This window comes from Schistocerca piceifrons, chromosome 6 (genome assembly GCF_021461385.2).
Source record: "Schistocerca piceifrons isolate TAMUIC-IGC-003096 chromosome 6, iqSchPice1.1, whole genome shotgun sequence".
NCBI lineage: Eukaryota > Metazoa > Arthropoda > Insecta > Orthoptera > Acrididae > Schistocerca > Schistocerca piceifrons.
The window spans coordinates 211,390,461-211,411,283 of NC_060143.1; the positions used below are offsets into that span (position 1 = coordinate 211,390,461).

General features: G+C 41.5%; 1 protein-coding gene across 1 annotated transcript in view; it reads right to left on the reverse strand.

Annotated features, from left to right (window-relative positions):
• LOC124802704 (COMM domain-containing protein 8-like) overlaps positions 1-20,227 on the reverse strand; it is a 58,640-nt gene extending 38,413 nt beyond the window's left edge. Inside the window, exon 1 of the mRNA XM_047263657.1 lies at positions 20,018-20,227. Coding sequence (XP_047119613.1) covers positions 20,018-20,077 — 60 coding nt within the window. The 5' untranslated portion in view covers positions 20,078-20,227. The remainder of the gene's footprint in view (positions 1-20,017) is intronic.
• Positions 20,228-20,823: the final 596 nt, after the last annotated feature.

Consider the following 20,823-nt stretch of genomic DNA (forward strand, 5'->3'; position numbering starts at 1 on the left):
GACCAGTGGTGACATTTTAAATTGCTGTATAGTCCAGGCAACAGTACATGACAAGTTAGTTGGTTTAATGATTAAAGGGACCAAAATAAGAGGTCATTAGTCCCTCTTACCCGGAACAGGCAAGTCAACAAAACTACATACCAAAGAAAGGCCTAGTACAGGGAACCCAAGAAAAGAAAACCCCAAGATCTAATGAAGGTCAACAAAGCCTACAGAAAAGAAAGATGAAGAAGAAAAGGGGGTAGGGGGGAGAGGGAAGAGAGGAAGAAACTCAGATTAGGCACCCCATTCAGGGAGCAGCCAGAGGTCCCAAGGGCAGAAAGCGCAATGGGGGCAACCCCCTCCCCTCCCCCCACCACTTATCAGGGGCACCCCACCCGACAATATCCAGAAGAGACTCGTGACAAGGCCAGGGCGAGAGAAGCACAGGAAAATAGAGGAAGAACACAAGGTCAAACAGAACATGCACGAGGAAGGAAGAAGAGCAAAAGAGCAGGCAGGGTGATGGCTGGGGTGGACCACCAGTCCCCAGACAGCTGCTGTCCGTTCAGAGCAAAGGAGGCAGCAGGACATCCTGCCAACCCCTCAATGGGCCAACAAGGCTGAGGCATCCTTCCTTAGAGATAGTGTAAACACCCCCTTTGCAAATAAACTGTAAAACCAGGTCAGCCGCTGAGGCATTGTCCACTGACACTAGGGGTAGTGAGCAGGAAGCAGAGTTCATTACATCCTGTGCAAACAAACACAAAACCCGCATAACCAGCAGCCATCAGTATAGACTACTTCTGTACCCCGAAACCTGCTGAGAATGGTGAAGAATTGGCGGCAGAGGGCCTAAGGGTGAGCCGAGTTTTTCGGACCTCCTGATAGGTCAAGACAGAGCTGTGGATAGGGGATGTACCACCGAGATGTATGTGAGTGGGCCCAGAGAAGAGGTTGTAGAGGGGAAAGCTGGAGCTCAGAAAAAAAGGGACCAGTTGCAGATAGTGATCATAATCCCAAAACTGGGCCACTGTTGTGGGTTATGGATCTCCATACCTGGAAAGAGTTGGCAGTAGTTCAGGGGCAGGGGACAGTGGATGAGTAGTGCTTGAGTGATCAACTGTTGTTGGTGCAGAACCCATAACAGTGGAACCCCTGCCTCTGTTAGCAAGCTGATCATGGGGCTAGTCTGAAAGGTACCAGCTGCCACTCAATCCCACAATGATGTATTGGATTCAGCATCTATAACATTGAAGGTGATGCCGAACCACATGCAAGACTCCCATAATCTAGACAGGACTGGACCAATGCTGTATAGAGCTGTATCAAGCAGAACAGTCTGCACTCCAGTTGGTGTTGCTGAGGCATCGAGGAGCATCGAGGTGTGGCCAACACGTCTGCTTTAGTTGAGGAAGATGGGGAAGCCGTGACAACTGAGTATCAAAGACCAGACATGAAAAAAGAGAGGGTCCATCACATTGAGGTGCTGGCCACCAAGTTACAGATCTGGATGGGGATGGACTGTGCAATGAGGACAGAAATGCATAACGCAGGTGTTGGCAGCCAAAAAATGGAAAACATGAGTGAGAGCCCAAGATTGCACTCGGTGCATTGCTCCCTGCAGTCTATATTCAGCAACACTCATCACAGACAAACAAAAATAAATGCTAAAATCATCAGCACACAAAGAGATGGATACCGTAGGCCCCACAGCTGCCACCAAGCCACTGACAGCCACTAAGAAGAGAGGTACACTCAAAACAGAACCCAGCAGGATGCCATTCTCCTGCAGATGGGAGGTACTATGGGAGGCACCAGCCTGTAGGCCTACCTGAAAAGTGCAATAGGAAAGAAGGTTACAGATAAAAATTGGGAGCAGGCCAAGGAGGTACCACTCATGCACAGTGGCAAGGATGTGGTAGTGCCATGTAGAATCAGAAGCTTTATGCAGATCAAAGAAGACTGCTACACGGTGCTGACACCACGCAAAAGCCATTCAGATAGCAGACTAAATTATCTGTAGTAATGTGGCCTCAGCGAAAACCACCCTGGCCGAAGCTTAAAAGGTCCTGGAATTCAACACTCCAATACAGACTTTGACTCAACATAAGTTCAAGTAACTTGCAGAGGACATTAGTTAAATTGACTGGATGATACCTATCCATCTGTGAGGCAGTTTACCCAATTTCAAAACTGGTTTACCCAATTTCAAAACCAGTATAAGGACACTTTCAAACCACTGGGAAGGCAATTTCCCCTCATTCCAGAGATGATTAAAAAGGGCAAGTATATGACACTGGTTTGCTGCCAATAAGCGTTGAAGCATTTGGCTGTGCAACCGATCTGGTCCAGGAGTCACGTTGGGGAAGAGGAGCAAGGGCACTGGTGAATTCCCACATACTAAAAGGGGCGTTATAAGACTCCAGGCAGTGAGGAACGAAAGATAAAGGAGTTTTGAGGAGACACAACATGGGTGGATAGTGGACGACACTGGGGCCTGGGCAAAATGCCAAACAAAATGTCCAGCGATGGAGTCCAGGCTGGTGAGGGAAACACCATTCAGGGAAATTCTTGGGACACCTTTAGGAGAACGGTGCCCAAAAATGCAGCGACATATCCTTCCCAATATATCCTTTATTGGTGTTTACGAGGACAACAGGCCCGGGCATGAAGCTGTTGCAAGGCCAGGAGGTAGTCGAGAGATGGCTGCCATTTGTAGAATTGGAGGGTATGTCAGCAGTCTTTAATAGCTGCAGCTATTTGAGGGTCCACCAAAGAACTGTCTACCATCAGGAAGAACCCCTGGAAGAAGGAATCACTGAAGCAGCTGCCGAAAGAATGACCGAGTGGAGTAGCACAGTGGTTAGCAAACTGGTCTCACATTTGGGAGGATGATGGTTCAAACCTGAGTCCGGCAATCCTGATTAAGGTTTTCCATTATTTCCCTAATTTGCTTCAGGCAAATTTCTGGAAAGTCCTTTGGAAGAGCACAGCCACTTTCATTCTCTATCCTTCCGTAGTTCAAGCTTGTTCTCTATCTCTAATGACCTTGCTGACAAAGGGACGTTAAAACTCTAATCTCTTCCTCCCCCGAAACTGGTTCAAACTCCATATGGACTCACCAAGCCCATCATGTGGTGGAGTGGTTGGGCTGGCAGCTGAGGAAAAGGCATCCCAATCCGCATTAGTAAAGGCCCATCTAGAAGAGTGTCCCTGTTAATGATGCTGGAGAAAAGACAAGACAATCAGAAAATGATTGCTGTTGCACAAATCATCATGAATTACCCATTGAACAGAGGGGAGGAATTCAGGGCTGCAGGTGGAAACATCAATGGCTGAGAAAGTGCCATGTGCCACACTAGAATATGTGGTGGTTCCAGAGTTGAGGAGATAGAGTTCAAGCCCTGCCAGCAAGTCTTCAACAGTTCTGCCCTAGTCAGTACCACCCCACAGATGGTTATGCATTTTAACCCATTTCTGCCTAGCTTAACATATATGTCACGGAACAGCCTGTCATTGTTTTCTCTCATTCGCAACAATGCCTGCAAACAATGCCTGCGTTTGGAGTGGCTATTGTTGTATGACTTTCAGATAAGGAGGCTTTGTTGTTCATGTTTAGGTAGGTTTCAGTCAGTTGCAAGTATTTAGTGGTCAGTGACTTGTGCTTCAAATACGGAAGACTTTTCTGAGTGAGATTATGTCTTGGATAAGAAGTAAGTATTTTTTTATCGCAAATTATAATACAATTTGTTTAAATTATGGTTGATTATAATGTTAAAAGTACTGAAATTTATGTTAATGGTTATCTACAAAATGCAATTCTTATTTTTGTGGCTCCAAATACAGTTTTAATTTTGTGTTGCATATATGTCATACTAGGCAAAACAGTGAAAATAACGATACATTCTGTTTAGAGGTCTATCTCTCCATGAGATCCTGGCTATTCTTGAAGGGGAGGAAGAAGATGCAACAGACATATTTATTGAACCTCCTGAAGCTAATGTGGATTTGGATGAAGATTCTGGGGAAGAAGATGGGGGAGGAAACGTTAATAATCTTGGACCAACGCAACTCCAGGGTGGTGCAGAAGTGGTTTTAGCAAGTAAAAAGAGGTTAGGTAGTGAACCTGAGATTAATTTCTCTCCTGATGATAAACCAGATGAACAGGAAAAGTCACAGATCTTAAAAACTGTAACCAGAGATTGGAAAAAAGACGATCTGTGTAGTGTTAGTTCTGTATTTCCTGAGAGTGATTATAGTAAATACAGAAACTTGTCTCCAGTTCAGTGCTTCGAATTATTTTGGAACGATGAAGTAATTGAATTTCTTCTCACTGAATCGATGAAGTAACTGCTCAGGTCTGGAAAAAACATATGAAGAGATAAAAGGTTTTCTAGGAATTCTGATTCTTTCTAGCTATAATCCTTTACCTAGCAGAAGATATTACTGAGATTCTGGATTGGACATGAGAAATGAAATGATTCACAGCACGATGAGAAGGGACAGGTTTGAAACAATTATGAGATTCATTCATTCATGTGACAACACAAAAATAGATGCTAATGATAGAATGTGGAAACTTCGTCCATTAATAAATATGCGAAGAAAAAAGTTTGCTCTCCACTTTCAGCCTGAGCAAGATTTGTCTTACGATGAGAGCATGACAAAGTATTTTGGCAGACAAGGACGTAAACAGTTTCTGAAAGGTAAGCCCATTACATTTAGGTACAAAGCATTGTGTCTAAACACAACCATGCGTTATCTAGTGGACTTTCAAATATACCAAGGAGCTGATCCTTAGAGGAATGAAAAATATGAGAAAGCATTTGGAAAATGTGCTGCTCCTTTGATTCAAATGATCGATTCTCTTCCTGAAACGAACAAACATCTTCCCTACTGGTTTTATTTTGACAACCTGTTTACATCACAAACATTGTTGATTTACCTGAAGCAACGCTGCTTCAACTAACAATGTCTATGTGGACCAGCATACAGATACCACCGGACGCTCACAAATGGGTGACCCGGTTTTTGCAGAAGGCTTGGAAACTTTGAAGAGTCAGTGAATGAGTACCCAAAATGGATATGCCTGCAATACAACACAAACTACGGAGTTAGATAGATAGATAGACAGAGAGAGAGAGAGAGAGAGAGAGGGAGAGAGAGAGATTAAAGTTCTGGAAGGTGATAAAAGCAACCATTACAGTTCCACTGGAGGAGAGTAGTACAAGAGGCTGCATGGAGGTCGAATGGGCCACAATTGGTCATAGTGCCAAGTCAGTGTCCATCACTGGTAAAGACAGAGGGACATCCCTGAACATAAGATCAGGCCCTGATTGAGAGGGAGGGGTAGGCACCCCCTGGGTGTCAGGGAGAGAGGAGGGGGCACTCATCCCGAGATTTATGCGACTTCTTCTGTTTTAGAGGGCAAGAGGAGATGTGGTCGCGAAGAGAGCAAGACACAGCAATATCATGATCCGAAAGAGAACTAGTGGCCCCGAGACCCAAAAAGTGTGGGTCCCAAGTCCGATCTGAAGTAACAGGCTTTTTGTCCTCGAGTTGCAGGAAGGGGGCTTCCTAAAGGGAGTCCCATCCCCGGCAGGTGCCGGAGAAGAGGGTTTTTTCTTTGGGTGATGAGAAGGAGTAGTTCCGTGAGGGGAAGGAACAGGAACTGCCAGGAAGGGGGAAAGAACAGAGGTAAGGATGAGGGGGGAGGAGGAGGGGGCAGAAAGGACATAACAGAGGCAAGAAGGAAGGAGGGGGGGGGGGGGAGGAGGAGGAGGATGTAACAGAAGCAAAGGTAGATGTTAAAGATACTGAGTGGAGATGGTTGAATTTCTGTGAGGCCTTAGAGTATGATATACGGTCAATAGTTCTGAATGCCTGAATCTTCCTTTCATTTTCATAGATAGGGCAATCTGGTGAGCAAGGACAATTTGGGGTGGAACAGTTCATGCACTGTGGTGGTGGGGTGCAAGGACACCTCACATGGAGGGAGAAGCTACGGTCGCTGCAAGTATGATTTGTCTCATATCACAAAGACATGAGAGCAAAACGAAGACACCAGAAATGATGTATGGGAGGTGGGATATAGGGCTTCACATCACAACAGTAAATCATAACTGTCTTTTTCTGCAAGGGTATCCCCCTTAAAAGTCAGGATGATAGTGCTGATATCACCACGATTATCCTTAGAATCTATCTGGACTTGCCGCATAAAATGAATGCCGTGCCACGCCAGATTAGTCGTGAGTTCCTCATCAGACTGAAGGATGAATTTACCTTGACCTACAAAAAAAAGAGTGGTGATTTCTTCCTGTCCTTGAACAAATCAAGTAATGGAAAAAGGGGTTTACCCCAAGCTGGTGGGCCTGTCCTCCTGCAGGTGGTGGCCAGTTAGGGGAGGGCTGAAGTAAGAACAGACACAGAACTGTTCCTGTCTGAAGAAATGACTGCGGAAGAGTGGTCAGAAGTATGGAGCTTAGTAAGCTTCATGTGCAGAGCGTCTGCCCTGGTATCACCCACTCCGATCAGGGGCTCACCCTGTGGGTGCCAACCAGCTATGGAAGATCCGCCTGGCATGGCAGTCATTGCCAGGAATTCTGATGCCCCAAAAATATGAGCAATTGATCCTAGGCATACACGAGGAGGTGACACTCCTGTATTGACAGGGGTGAAGCCAGTTGGGTACACAATAACCCCACCACATGGATTGGCTCCACGTGCTGGTCATCTAGTGGGGGAGGGTCCTATGGTGGGGAAGGAAGGGGGGATGGGGGGGCCTACAAGTACCCATGCTGTAGATGGTGGGGAGGGAGTTTTTCCCCAAATGGCTCACACTACAGAAGCAGAATTCAGAAAGTGAGTTCAAACCCTGTGGACCCCCCTGCAGGATGTGGGTACAGGACAGGAATCAAACTCAGCACTATAACATTTTACCACTTGGTCATTGCAAAAATGTCACAGACTGCTCAGTTGTCCTCACTGTTCTTCCATACATGTTAGACATAGTTGCCCACATTACAATCACACCTGTCAACAATGTTTTCACCAGTCTCATATAGCGAAAGTTTGTCAGGGCCTGCTGTGCCATCAGCAGCCGAATGTACTGATGCAAATAAGCAAATTATGATAAGGTAAGGAACGAGGAGGTTCTGTGCAGAATCAGAGAGGAAAGGTATATGTGGAAAACACTGACAAGGAGACGGGACAGAATGATATGATGTTTGTTAAGACAACAGGGAATGACTTCCATGGTATTAAAGGGAGTTGTAGAAGGCAAAAACTGCAGAGGAAGACAGAGACTGTAATACATCCAGCAAATAATTGAGGAAGGGGGGGGGGGGGGAGAGGTGAAGGACCTGAATCAATCAATATAACAGGTTACTTTTTGGTATTGCTAGAGCAAAAGCAATTTTTCAGAAATTTTTAGAACAAACTATAGCCAGTATTCCACAATGTATCAATTATCTGTATGACATAGTGGTCATAGGACGGACTCAGGAGGAGCATATGTTGAATCTTTGGTGAGTATTTTCTGACCTTATGCAAGCCACGTTAAAGTGTAACTCGCTCCTTCTCACTGAGCCTTCGGTTATGTATAAAGGATAGATCCTTGAGTGGAACGGTCTTAAACTGATGTCAGATTATGTGGCAGTCATTTCTCATATTACTTCATCGAAGAGCATAAAGGATATGCAGATTTATGGGAAACGTTATATATTAGGCCCCATTTAGCCTCCAAATTGAACATGTTAAATTTACTGCGGAGAAAGGGGTCCTTTTCCAATGGTCCTTGGACTGTCACCAAGCATTTTTTAAGGTGAAGCAATGTCACCAAAGTGATTTTAACCGACTCTCTATCAGTCTTATTTATCTCTTGTGTTGACCATGTTCATTTCCCCATATAGTATCATGCCTATCCTATGGCATAAGCATCTGAATGGATCAGAACAGCCTACTGCATTCTCCTCTAAGATGCTGATTGCAGGATAAGAAAATTATTTCCACATAGAGGAGGAGGCATTGGCAATTATATTTGGTATCAAGAAGCTCTGCATTTTCCTGTATGGTAACCAATTTCACCTAGTTACAGATGTTGTCTGAAAAGACATCTCAGAGTTTACAACCCTGGGCTCTTTTCGTATCTAATTACCACTGTTCCATTCATTATCACACATCTGCTCATCACATGAAGGCAGGTGTGCAGCCACAGTTCTCTATGGGTCCTGATGAGGAATTTCATAAACAAGAGACTGTTTGCTTTCACAATGATTCACTATTGGGGCAGTCAGTGGGAGAATTTCCCAACACTTCCAGGGATGTCACAGCGGTCATACATAAGTATCTACTCTTGTCACAGGTGCGTCAGTTCGTACAAACTGGCTGGCAATAGGTCCTTCCTTTGGCAGCCTCATAGAACTTCATTGTTTCATTCCACAATGCCATGTCTTTCATCTTTTCAGAGGTGTCCTATTACTGAATCAAGATGCCATGGCAAATGATAATTCCAGAGATTTGCAATGCTGTATACTGCGACTCCTGCATCAGTCCCATGGGGGCATTTCCAGACTGAAGAATCTGGCTCAGTAATGTGTATTTTCCACATGTTGGTGAGAATATTGCACATGTGGCTCAACATTGCCCAGTTTGTCAGACACAGCAATGTTCGAAACAATACCAAGCTTGAGTTGTTCCTTCCTTCCGTGGGGTTTGAAGCATTCAGATTCTGTGGGTCCACTCCATGAGGTCATATGGAAGATTTTAGTAGATATTTATTCTCACTTCCCACACATAATCAGTTTGCACCTGTCCACAATGGAGGACATCACTAAGGCCTCACCATAGTTTTTTTCTACTGAAGAAGCTCCACATGCTCTTGTCACAGATAATAGACTGCAGTCTGCACCTGCTGCTTTTCAGTGGTTTTGCATCTGAAATAGAATCAAGCGTATTATGGCACTTTCATTTCACCTTACTTCTATTGATATGGCAAAAATGTTTGTGCAGACATGCATCCACACATACCAATTCTGCACTGCTTTCATTTTCATCCTCTCAGTGGGAGACACTGATCCACAATTGGAGCTCAGTGGAACTCTTGCACAGACCCGTGTTGTTATATCTGTTGTAGCCTCTGTTGCTACAAAAAACAGCAGCCCACCAGTCAAGCTGGGCATCTACACCCAGACCACACTGGGCATATGCCTGGATGGATAAGTGACTCCATCAATGCCCAGCAAAGACACAAGCTGATACTAAAGGCCACACTTCAAGGCGTTCTTCACCAGCATCAGAACCAGCTCTGTTTGTGTCATTCAGTGCAAACTCCCAGATGTGCTGCACCAGTATGGGCAACTTGCCACATCCAGCCCAAGAACCAACAGCAAATGAGGCATACGAGTTCAGGATGACATCCAAAGTGGTAGTAGGCATTTGCCATTCCCAGTTCTCCACCTTCATCCATCACCCCTATGGATTTGGACCCAGATCACAGATGAGACACATGAGCACCCCTCCCCCCCCAGTCTATGCTGGGTCTGACCCACAGCCTTCTCCGAAACCAGCAACAAGCTGTGAGTCTGAACCACTGTTACCTCCAACATTTCCAGTGCTGGACCCAGGAGCAGTTCCTCTACAACAGGCAGCATCCGAGGCCATACCCATGCCTCCCCCGAATACGCCAGGATGGTTCCAACAGACCTCCGGGACGAATCAAAAGGGGGAGAGATCCTGAAATTCTGCTGTTATGTATTAATGGATCAATTTATATAATTATACATCTCCTGGTGTGGCACAGAAGGATACACCTACTGCCATCACGACACATGGCGAAACACCTGCAGCAAATTTAAGGGCTGCCATGGGTCACCTGTTGCAACCAGCCAATGTTTACAGCAAGATCTCTGGTGTACCTACTGGTAATGACCCTGCCATAGGTGGTTTTTCCTGGGCTGTGACCTGGACTTTGTTGTTACCTGGCATCAATGTTTGGTTAACAAACAGACTAGCCTGTCTGCCTAATGCAGTACTGTCTTGGTTCATCATTCAAACCTCAGTTGTGTTTTCGCTGAACAAACTTATGGTCTACGAGTGCGCAGTTCACATTTAAGTGCCTCCCAGAGGAATCTATAAACAGTTCCCACTTGCACTAATGCACGAGTTATTCAAGAAACATCCCAATTACCGTAATCAACCATTTACCAATAGTGGATCAATGCATGGAACGCAACAACACATAACAGAAAACGGCATTCACTTTAGCTTTTATCCAGAAACTGCTGGTTGTGTGTGTGTGAATTTGTGTGTACCATTGTTAGAAAAAGAGCTACTGCTCAAAAGATAGTATGAAGGCTGTTTTCTGTTAAGAAACACTACACTTGTTGATCTGCTGCAGGTGAATGGCTGCCTTTCCCTTATTTTATTTAGTGCTCCTTTCAGGAATTTCCATTACAGATACCCAGATTACTGTGTTGATCACCTCCAGAAGTTTTTCATTTTGAGTATTTCCAGAAGAGTCAGGAACTACTACTTTATACGATTTATTTGTGAATATTTTGTGCTTAATATACTCTCTGTTGCAAACTTACAACAGTAAGCATTTATGGAAAATGTTGAAAGACATTGAAACCATGGGTACACAACCAAGTTTTGGATGACTCTGACTCACGGCAAAATGTGGAGGTTGGAGGCTTGACAGCTTTTAAAGCTGCGTAGTTAACCTTATGTGGTAGATATGATGATAAGACACAATGTAGGTGCAGGCACAAATGTTTCACAGTTCTTCGTTCAGCACTTATTGCTGAAAAGGGGACTCCGCAGCACATAACCCCTATGTATTCTTTTGTTGACCCCAACGACATCATCGATAATGATTTTGGGCATGGTATCATTTAAATTGGATCATGAATCAATGGAAATGTGTTGCCTGGTTTGCTGAATCACATTTCTCACTATGCTATAATGCTACCAACTCTCTCCCTTGCTTTGACAGATTTGGGTCTGTAGTTCGTATGATAATCTGTTATAATTTCCAGTTCTTGGATAGAATGTCAAACTTGACCATATTTCCTCAGATGAAATCAAAACAATGGACTACACTGTGGTTAGTAATGACCTGGTAGCTACTATTTTTGGATTCCATACCTGAATCAGTAAAAACAGATAGCATCACTGTGATACAGTAGCTTATGTTACAAACTTCAATACTTGCAAACTCACTCATCAAAATCTGTAGATGAACTATCTATATACATAATTAAGTTTGTACAGATCCCTCAGAGTGAAACTCCTTCTTGGATTTGTCCATTTTTTTTTTTTTTTTTTTTTTTTTTTTTTTTTTTTTTTTTTTTTTTTTTTTTTTTTTTTTTTTGCTAATTGGCTGCAGAATAACCACTTTTCACTGTACATGTAAACTATGATTGCCACAAAAACCCACCAGCATCCATTCTATAAGCAAAGAACAGAATGATTACCTCCATGCCAACCAGCATGGATTCTGTAAACAATGGTCTGTGAAACCAACTCATACGTTTCTCACGACACCCTTAAAGAAATGGCTTGAGGCAATCAAATGAATGTGTTATTAAACTTCCTGGCAGATTAAAACTGTGTGTCAGATCGAAACTTGAACTTGGGAGCTTTGCCTTTCTCGGGCAAGTGCTCTACTGACTGAGCTATCCAAGCACGGCTCACGACTTGTCCTCACAGCTCTTCTTCCAACAGGAAGTTTCACATCAGTGCACACACTGCTGCAGAGTGAAAATTTTATCCTGGCATGTTTTATTATTTTAGGCTTACTTCTATACAACATTTGATTTGGTACCATGCCAATGTTTGTTATCAAAAGTACATTCAAACGGGATATCAAGCATAGATGCCCACATTTGCCGAGAGGCAAGATTTCAGAACTGGCAATTTTTGACATGCTGTAATTGATTCCAATAGTTTGAAAATGTGTTGTGTCCCAAGAATTAAATTTGACAAGAAGTACATAAAACTTACTGTATCTCAAAAGATAGTTATATCTTTAGTAGTTTTAAGATGGATTACTTTAGTAAAAGAACAGTACATATATTTCAATAGTATGTGCGAAATACATTATTTAATGTTAGTAATACCACCTTTTTTATTCAAGAATCTGAAACTATGTCCTCAAATGACTGAATCCAGAATATTCAAAGTGTTATGAAAGGAAGCTAAAAAACAGCCACAAAAAATTTATTCATACTCCAATGGGACTCGGGGCAAGTAAGGCTAGCAACCTGCTTCCCTGCTACTTTAAATATGATGCTGGCAACAATCAGAGCAAAATGCCTCGGACCTTTGGGTGTGACGGAGTCCCACCTCTAACTGACAAACCAGAGACTCCCAAGATACGACTTGGCAAACAAATGGTAATGAGATGGGGAGCTATTAATATCAATGGGGGCTACTCTGGGAAGAAGGTAGAGCTGGCAGAGGCTGCAAGTAAGATGGGGCTGGACGTTTTAGCTGTTAGTGACATTCGGGTAAGGGGTGAGAAAGAAGAGGAAGTGGGAGAATACAAGGTCTACCTGTCAGGAGTCAAAGCAGGAATAGCACAATGGGGTGTAGGGCTTTACATCAGGAAAGAAATGGAACCCGGCGTAGTTGCAATAAGGTATATAAATGAACGACTGATGTGGATAGACTTGACAGTGTCTAGCAAGAAAATTAGGATTGTGTCAGTATATTCGCATTGTGAAGGGACAGATCAACATAAGATGGATAGTTTTTATGAGGCACTCAGTGATGTAGTTGTTAGAGAAAGGACAAGGGCAGTGTTCTGCTCATGGATGATTTTAATGCCAGGATTGGAAATCGAACAGGATATGAAAAGGTTATGGGTAAATTTGGAGAGGATATGGAGGTCAACAGGAACGGGAAACAACTCTTTGATTTCTGTGCCAGCATGGGCTTAGTAATCACAAACTCCTTTTTTAAACATAAGAACATTCACCGGTATACTTGGGAAGGCAGGGGAACCAGATTTGTCATTGACTATATAACAACAGATCAGGAATTCAGGAAGGCTGTGAGGGACACACGTGTATTCAGGGATTCTTTGATGACACTGATCATTATTTAATCTGCAGTGAAATTGGGATTGTGAGGCTGAAAGTGCAGGACGTCAGGTCCATATGTAGGAGGATAAGAGTGGGATAAGAGTGGAGAAACTTCAGGATAAGGAAATCAGGCACAAGTACACAACAGCGATCTCAGAAAGGTACAAGTTAGTTGAACGTAATCAATTACAGTCACTGGAAAAGGAATGGACAAGGTACAGGGACACAGTACTAGAAGTGGCTAAAGAATGTCTTGGAACAGTAGTGTGTAAAGGTAGGATGAAGCAAACAGCTTGGTGGAATGACACAGTCAAGGCAGCCTGTAAAAGGAAAAAGAAGGCATATCAAAAATGGCTACATACTAGAACTCAGGTAGACAGAGAAAGTTATGTTGAAGAAAGAAACAAAGCCAAACAGATAATTGCAGCATCCAAGAAGAAATCTTGGGAAGACTTTGGAAACAGGTTGGAGACTATGGGTCAAGCTGCTGGAAAACCATTCTGGAGTGTAATTAGCAGTCTTCGAAAGGGAGGTAAGAAGGAAATGACAAGTATTTTGGACAGGTCAGGAAAACTGCTGGTAAATTCTGTGGATGCCTTGGGTAGATGGAGGGAATATTTTGAAGAGTTGCTCAATGCAGGTGAAAATACGATCAGTAATGTTTCAGATTTCGAGGTAGAATGGGATAGGAATGATGATGGAAATAGGATCACATTTGAGGAAGTGGAGAAAATAGTCAATAGATTGCAGTGCAATAAAGCAGCTGAGGTGGATGAAATTAAGTCGGAACTCATCAAATACAGTGGAATGTCAGGTCTTAAATGGCTACACAGGATAATTGAAATGGCCTGGGAGTCGGGACAGGTTCCATCAGACTGGACAAAAGCAGTAATTACACCAATCTTTAAACATGGAAACAGAAAAGATTGTAACAACTACAGAGGTATCTCTTTAATCAGTGTTGTGGGTAAAATCTTCTCAGGTATTGTTGAAAGGAAAGTGCGAGTATTAGTTGAGGACCAATTGGATGAAAATCAGTGTGGGTTTAGGCCTCTTAGAGGTTGTCAGGACCAGATCTTTAGCTTACGGCAAATAATGGAGAAGTGTTATGAGTGGAACAGGGAATTGTATCTATGTTTTATAGATCTAGAAAAGGCATATGGCCGGGTTTCTAGGACGAAGTTATTGTCTGTTCTACGAGATTATGGAATAGGAGGCAAACTTTTGCAAGCAATTAAAGGTCTTTACGTGGATAGTCAGGCAGCAGTTAGAGTTGATGGTAAATTGAGTTCATGGTTCAGAGTAGTTTCAGGGGTAAGACAAGGCTGCAACCTGTCTCCACTGTTGTTCATATTATTTATGGATCATATATTGAAAACAATAGACTGGCGGGGTGAGATTAAGAGATGTGAACACAAAATAAGCAGTCTTGCATTTGCGGATGACTTAGTTGTGATGGCAGATTCTATTGAAAGTTTGCAAAGTAATATTTCAGAGCTAGATCAGAAATGTAAGGACTATGGTATGAAGATTAGCATCTCCAAAACGAAAGTAATGTCAGTGGGAAAGAAATATAAATGGATTGAGTGCCAAATAGGAGGAACAAAGTTAGAACAGGTGGACAGTTTCAAGTAGTTAGGATGCATATTCTCACAGGATGGCAACATAGTGAAAGAACTGGAAGCGAGGTGTAGCAAAGCTAATGCAGTGAGCGCTCAGCTACGATCTACTCTCTTCTGCAAGAAGGAAGTCGGTACCAAGACTAAGTTATCTGTGCACCGTTCAATCTTTCGACCAACTTTGTTGTATGGGAGCGAAAGCTGGGTGGATTCAGGTTACCTTATCAACAAGGTTGAGGTTACGGATATGAAAGTAGCTAGGATGATTGCAGGTACTAGTAGATGGGAACAATGGCAGGAGGGTGCCCACAATGAGGAAATCAAAGAAAAACTGGGAATGAACTCTATAGATGTAGCAGTCAGGGCGAACAGGTTTAGATGGCGGGGTCACGTTACACGCATGGGAGAAGCAAGGTTACCCAAGAGACTCATGGGTTCAGCAGTAGAGGGTAGGAGGAGTCGGGGCAGACCAAGGAGAAGGTACCTGGATTCGGTTAAGAATGATTTTGAAGTAATAGGTTTAACATCAGAAGAGGCACCAATTTTAGCACTGAATAGGGGATCGTGGAGGAATTTTATAAGGGGGCTATGCTCCAGACTGAATGCTGAAAGGCATAATCAGTCTTAGATGATGATGATGATGATGACGGTACTCCAATAGTGTTAGTTTGAAACTGAAAATTAAAAATCTGAAACAGGGAAACAAAAATGTGAGCATGATGAGAAAATCCTCTGGATATCAACAAAAATGTGACATTAATATCCATTACAAAGGAGAAACAGGAGATGTACTATAAAAAAGACTTATTCAACCTTAATGCCGTCTATAACACTTCATTTGCTTATAAAACTTTATATCTGTTCACATTAATAAATTTATTGCATTACTTTCATGACTTTTGTCCATTAGTGTCAACCAGCATTAACTGCAGTTGAACAAAATGTATTGTGATATCTACAAAGGTTTTGGGTTGGTTACATAAAGTATAGTACAAGGTCAATATACAACCAGGTGAGAAACCTTCCAAAACCATCTTCAAACTGGCCGGCAGAACCACCTTTTAACAGCATATGACAGCACCTTGTTGTCTGAGTTTGTCACATTACTATGCAGCATGCCTACAGCAATGAAGAATTCGTGGCTTTGTGACTGCATGTGGCATCATGTTGCACCCACGGACTTTGAGAAGGTTCTCTTGCAGAAGAGAGCAATTTTTTTTTTTTTTTTTTTTTTTTTTTTTTTTTTTTTTTAACCCTTATAGTTTCAAACTTTTTTCCTCCCTCTTCTAATGCAGAAAATGTATTTGGCATTAACTATCGATGTACAGAACTACAATATAGCATGGCTGTATTTTTCCACATGTACTATAAAAAGTCTGTAATGTAAGACAGAACGCAGAATCAGTAGTTCAACTTGGTTTTTCTTTTCCCACACACAAATCGTAAATTAGTGGTGTGATTTCATTGTGCGCCATAAGGAGGGAGTGTCCTTAGGGGATGGATGACTAGTACACATACTGCAGTCATATTTGTGTGTAGGGAATAGATGACAGAATATGGGCACCACCATGTTAGACTGGCTTCTTTTTGGAACTCAGTAAGGGGTGAACAAGGAAGTTACAGAAGAAGATTGAAGATGTTATTTCAGCACAATTCTGTAAAGCTTTGTATCCACCTTTATCGTAGATCAGCATCAAAAACACACCACAGACTCAGCATATTTTCCTACAAACAGGATGACAACTAAGAAAACAAATGATATATCAGGTATACACAATAAACTTACCACAGTGGTGAGACTAAGAATTCTATATAGCATAGTTACAGTCTGTTAAGTTGGGAAAAATACCTCAAATTAGGCTACAAAATCCACCTAAGCTACAGTGCATCCTTTGAAAGCTTCTTTCTCAATTATTTTTTAAGAGCAAAAGGAGAGAAATGGATCTACAATAGCAGGTCTGTTGCTTATCTTCAATTTTGTTTACTAACATTCCTACTGCACACTTCAATCTTTCAGGAAATATAGTGTGACTCACTGACTGCCTCCAAAGGAAACTCAAGGATGGGACTACCATATCAGGACAAGATTTTAGTGCCTGGGCTGAGACACCATCATAGTCCTAAGAGTTAGTAGTATAATAATTTTTGTGATCACTCTTAACACAACTATGGTAGGCCTATGGAAATAAATAATGATAACAAAGAATCTACAATCAATGAAGCAACACAAAATCAATATGTGAATAACATTTCTTTTAACAAAACAAAAACTGACATCAGTAATGATAAAAATGCGAGTCTTTCAGAAGAGAAGAATGTTGTGATAAGGCATTTTTATTCCAGGGATCAACCAATGCCCCACCAAAATAGACACTAAAATTAAAACTCAGGGTCACAGATCATCATACAGTGTTAATGTGCTGTGTTTAAGAACGAAAGTAGACCTTTTATCATTTTTTGTGGAAGAATCAAGACCTGATGCTTTATGTAAGCTACCTGTGAGTACAGTTTCACTGGGGCAGAAGGTGAGCAGTAACTTGTAACAGCATATTATACACTATTTCACTGCCATAGTAATTATTGCCAGCTATTATGAAAACACTGTTCTGGTTGCATGAATGTGTTAATGCTTATATAATATCTTAGGATCACCACATCACGTGACAGATTGGAGCACTGTAAGCCTGTATTCATCTGGTTACAACTCATGACCATCTTCAGTCAGTATTTGTTTTTACGTCTCATCAGTGTAAAAGAAAACAGAAGACGATGCGGCCATTAAAATACAGGGTGCATCAAAAAGAATCCTCCGATTTGGCACATCTATATTTCTCAAACTAATAAACATATGCAATGAATTTTGTTTTTTGATGAATGGGAAACTCAAAAAGTTTTTTTTCATACCTTTTCATAGGTGTTCAATAGGGCCCCCCCCTTGAGATGCACAGCATATTTCAATGTGACATTCAAATTGTTTCCACATTGCAGCGAGCATGTCTTGAATTACAACTTTCACAGCTGCTGTTATGTGACGTCTCAGTTCATTCACTGTTGTTGGTAATGGTGGCACATAAACGGAGTCTTTTATAAACCCCTACAACAAATAATCACATACAGTCAAGTCCAGTGACCTTGGACACCAGTAATGTAAAGCTGAATCATTTGGTCCAGTGCAACCGATCCATTGTTCGGTAATCGTTTGATTTAAAAATTGCCGGTGCCCCAACAGTGGCAAAAGTAATTTCTCAAGCATATCAAGGTACGTGCTTCCTGTGACAATGTTCTCGGCAAAGAAAAATGGACCATACATCTTTCCCATGAAACTGCACATAAAACATTAAATTTTGAAGAGTCAAAACAGGAACCATGTAAAACTCAAGAGTGTTCTTTCCAACAGTATATTGTTCACGCACATACCTCAAACAACATAATAGTTATGATATTTTTTAAAAATCTGATGATTCTTTTTGATACACCTTGTATAATGACGACACCCACAACAAGAGGAACGCCAAATACCAAGCTATCACCAGTGTGGAAGACAAGATAGTATCCATTGGTTGCTCTAAAAATTATCAACAGTCATTTTTCTCTCATTCTATTTGCGAGTGGAATGGGAAAAAAAAATGACTAGTGACAGTACAGGGCACCCTCCATCATGGGAAATATGGAAGCGTCCGATCCCGCCCGTCTGCTTTGACCCATGACGTCACAAATATGGCGGAAACAAAAACAAACACACACACTTTCCACAAGAAGCCTAATGACACTAACGGGACAAGCGCGGGAAATGGGGTGTTTTGGGTGGGGGCAAACTAAATATAAACAAATTTAGACGCCTTGCGTAGCTACAACGTGTAAGTGAAGACAGCCATGCATGAATACCCACCCACCTCCCCAGGGGTCGTAACCCCTGGAAACTATAGAAGATAAAGACGCTTCAGTAGCTGATTAGTGTTTTTTGTCTTTTTTTAAAAAAAATCTCACGGGATAGAACGAACAGATCAGAAAGATAAATATAATAAACTAAAACAGAAATTGGAGGAAACAGATAATTAAAATAAGTAATAAGTGTTTTTAAATTAAAAAAAAAGAAAATCTCACGAGATAGAACGAACAGATCAGAAAAGTAAATAAAATAAGATAAAACAGAACTGGAGACAGCCACACTCAAACCAAACTCCGTGCCGTCATGACGTCACACACAACACCCTTACGTCACAGGTCGAAGCCGACGCGTGGGATCGGAAGCTTCTGTTGACCCTCCACCATGTACCATACGGTGGTTTGTGGAGTATCTATATAGATGTGTACTTGTTAAATTGTTCATGTGTAAAAATGCAGAAATGCCTGCTGAAATGCATTATCATAACTTTATTTTTTTTTTAAAGTAATAGGATGTGTCTCCAGTACAAAAATTTTTGATTTGTAACTATACATTATGAGATGAATAAACTGCAATCTACATTCTAGATGTATAAACACACTGCTTCAAGAATTGCAATGTCTATGACTAGCGTTGTTCAAAAGGAAAATTGTAATGGGTTTGAAACAGCACTCATTACACTCCAGTGGAAAATTTTTCAACAGTGATCAAACTGATTGGGCAAAATAATAATTTTCATCTATTATATGTATGTTGTTATTGTAAACAATTTTCTTAACATGTTATACAAAAAGTTGTTGACAGGGCAAATCTATATAGCCTACAGAATTCTGATGCAGTCTGTCCAGCCATAACTGGTAAATGAGGCATATCTAACTATAAGGTTTGGCAAAATTGATGTCTGCTGGTGAAGTTTGCTTTGTCTATGTAAGTAACTCTAGTGGATCTGCTTACAATGGACAATTAACACTCCCCATCCCCCCGCCACATTCCTCCAAAATGTTTCCAGGTATTATAAGCAAAAACACAGAATCTTTTGACTACAATAATGATGAGTCACAATTAGAATCAAATAATTTGCAGGGATGTGAAATGGTATGTTCACACTGGCTCAATCGCAGGTAAAGCAAATGAGACCATGAATTGTGATGAAAATGTTGAAAATCTAAATTGGCAGACGCTTGTACATCGGCAACTACCCAGTTAAAACCTGCTCACAAAAAAACTTTCAAGAACTGTTACGAAACGAGGACTCTACGTACAATGGCTAACGGGAAGTACCACCCACTGGCATTGCAGTGGGCTGCCAAGTATGGAAATAGATACATATTTTGCCGTGTTAACAGTCCTGTTGTTGGATGTAGCATCTATCAAACTGAGTACAATACAATGTCATAAACTACTTTTGTGGTGAATTTACAGCGGCATTTGAGCTGTATAGTTACCTTGTTTAGGAGTTGGCAATCGAGTTTTTGGAGTTTCTCTTGGCAATTCACGCTCAACATTTCTGAGAAATCTTTCAATAGAAATAAACGAGCTAGTTTTTTTTATTTAATCATTTATTTCTCACAAAATGTTAGTTCGAAACATACTCATAGTTCCAATCCATCGTAAACACTAAACTAGTAAACTACGCTTCTCAAAGATAATATTATTGCGAAGTCTACAGCCACTTTCCTGTCGCTTCAAACACCCAAATTTACTCCAAACTTCTTTAGTTATTCGTGTGAATACTAGATACGAGCGTTCAGGAGAACCCTTCTACACAATAAAAATAAAAAAAAGAATGTGACAAAATTAGAAAATGGAAAGAAACGTGATAAGTCCTATAATGATAGGAACTTCATACCAAAAACAATATTGTAAAATTTGCTCAGTTACTGGCTTTGTGCCCTTTACGTTGAATAGCAATATTACATGATTCCCTTTCAGTGCTAGATACTATAGAATCGTGATTCAGAATCAGAGAGTAAGCAAAACACATTTTGCAGTCACAAAAATTTTTCCATAGATAACGATAGAAATCGGTAGTCATGTGTTTTCTACCCGGCTGAAAAGAATTAAAATGAGTAGTACGAGGAATGTTGTTTTGAAATTATACAAAACAATGTTGAGGGAAGCTGAGAAGTTTCCATCATATAATTACAGGTGCACTATGCAGACAATGGTGTTTGAAGATGAATCACGTTTTGCATTAAAAAATCTCTTAAGGTTAAACTAGGGACATGATTTTCTTATCGCTAAGTGTACC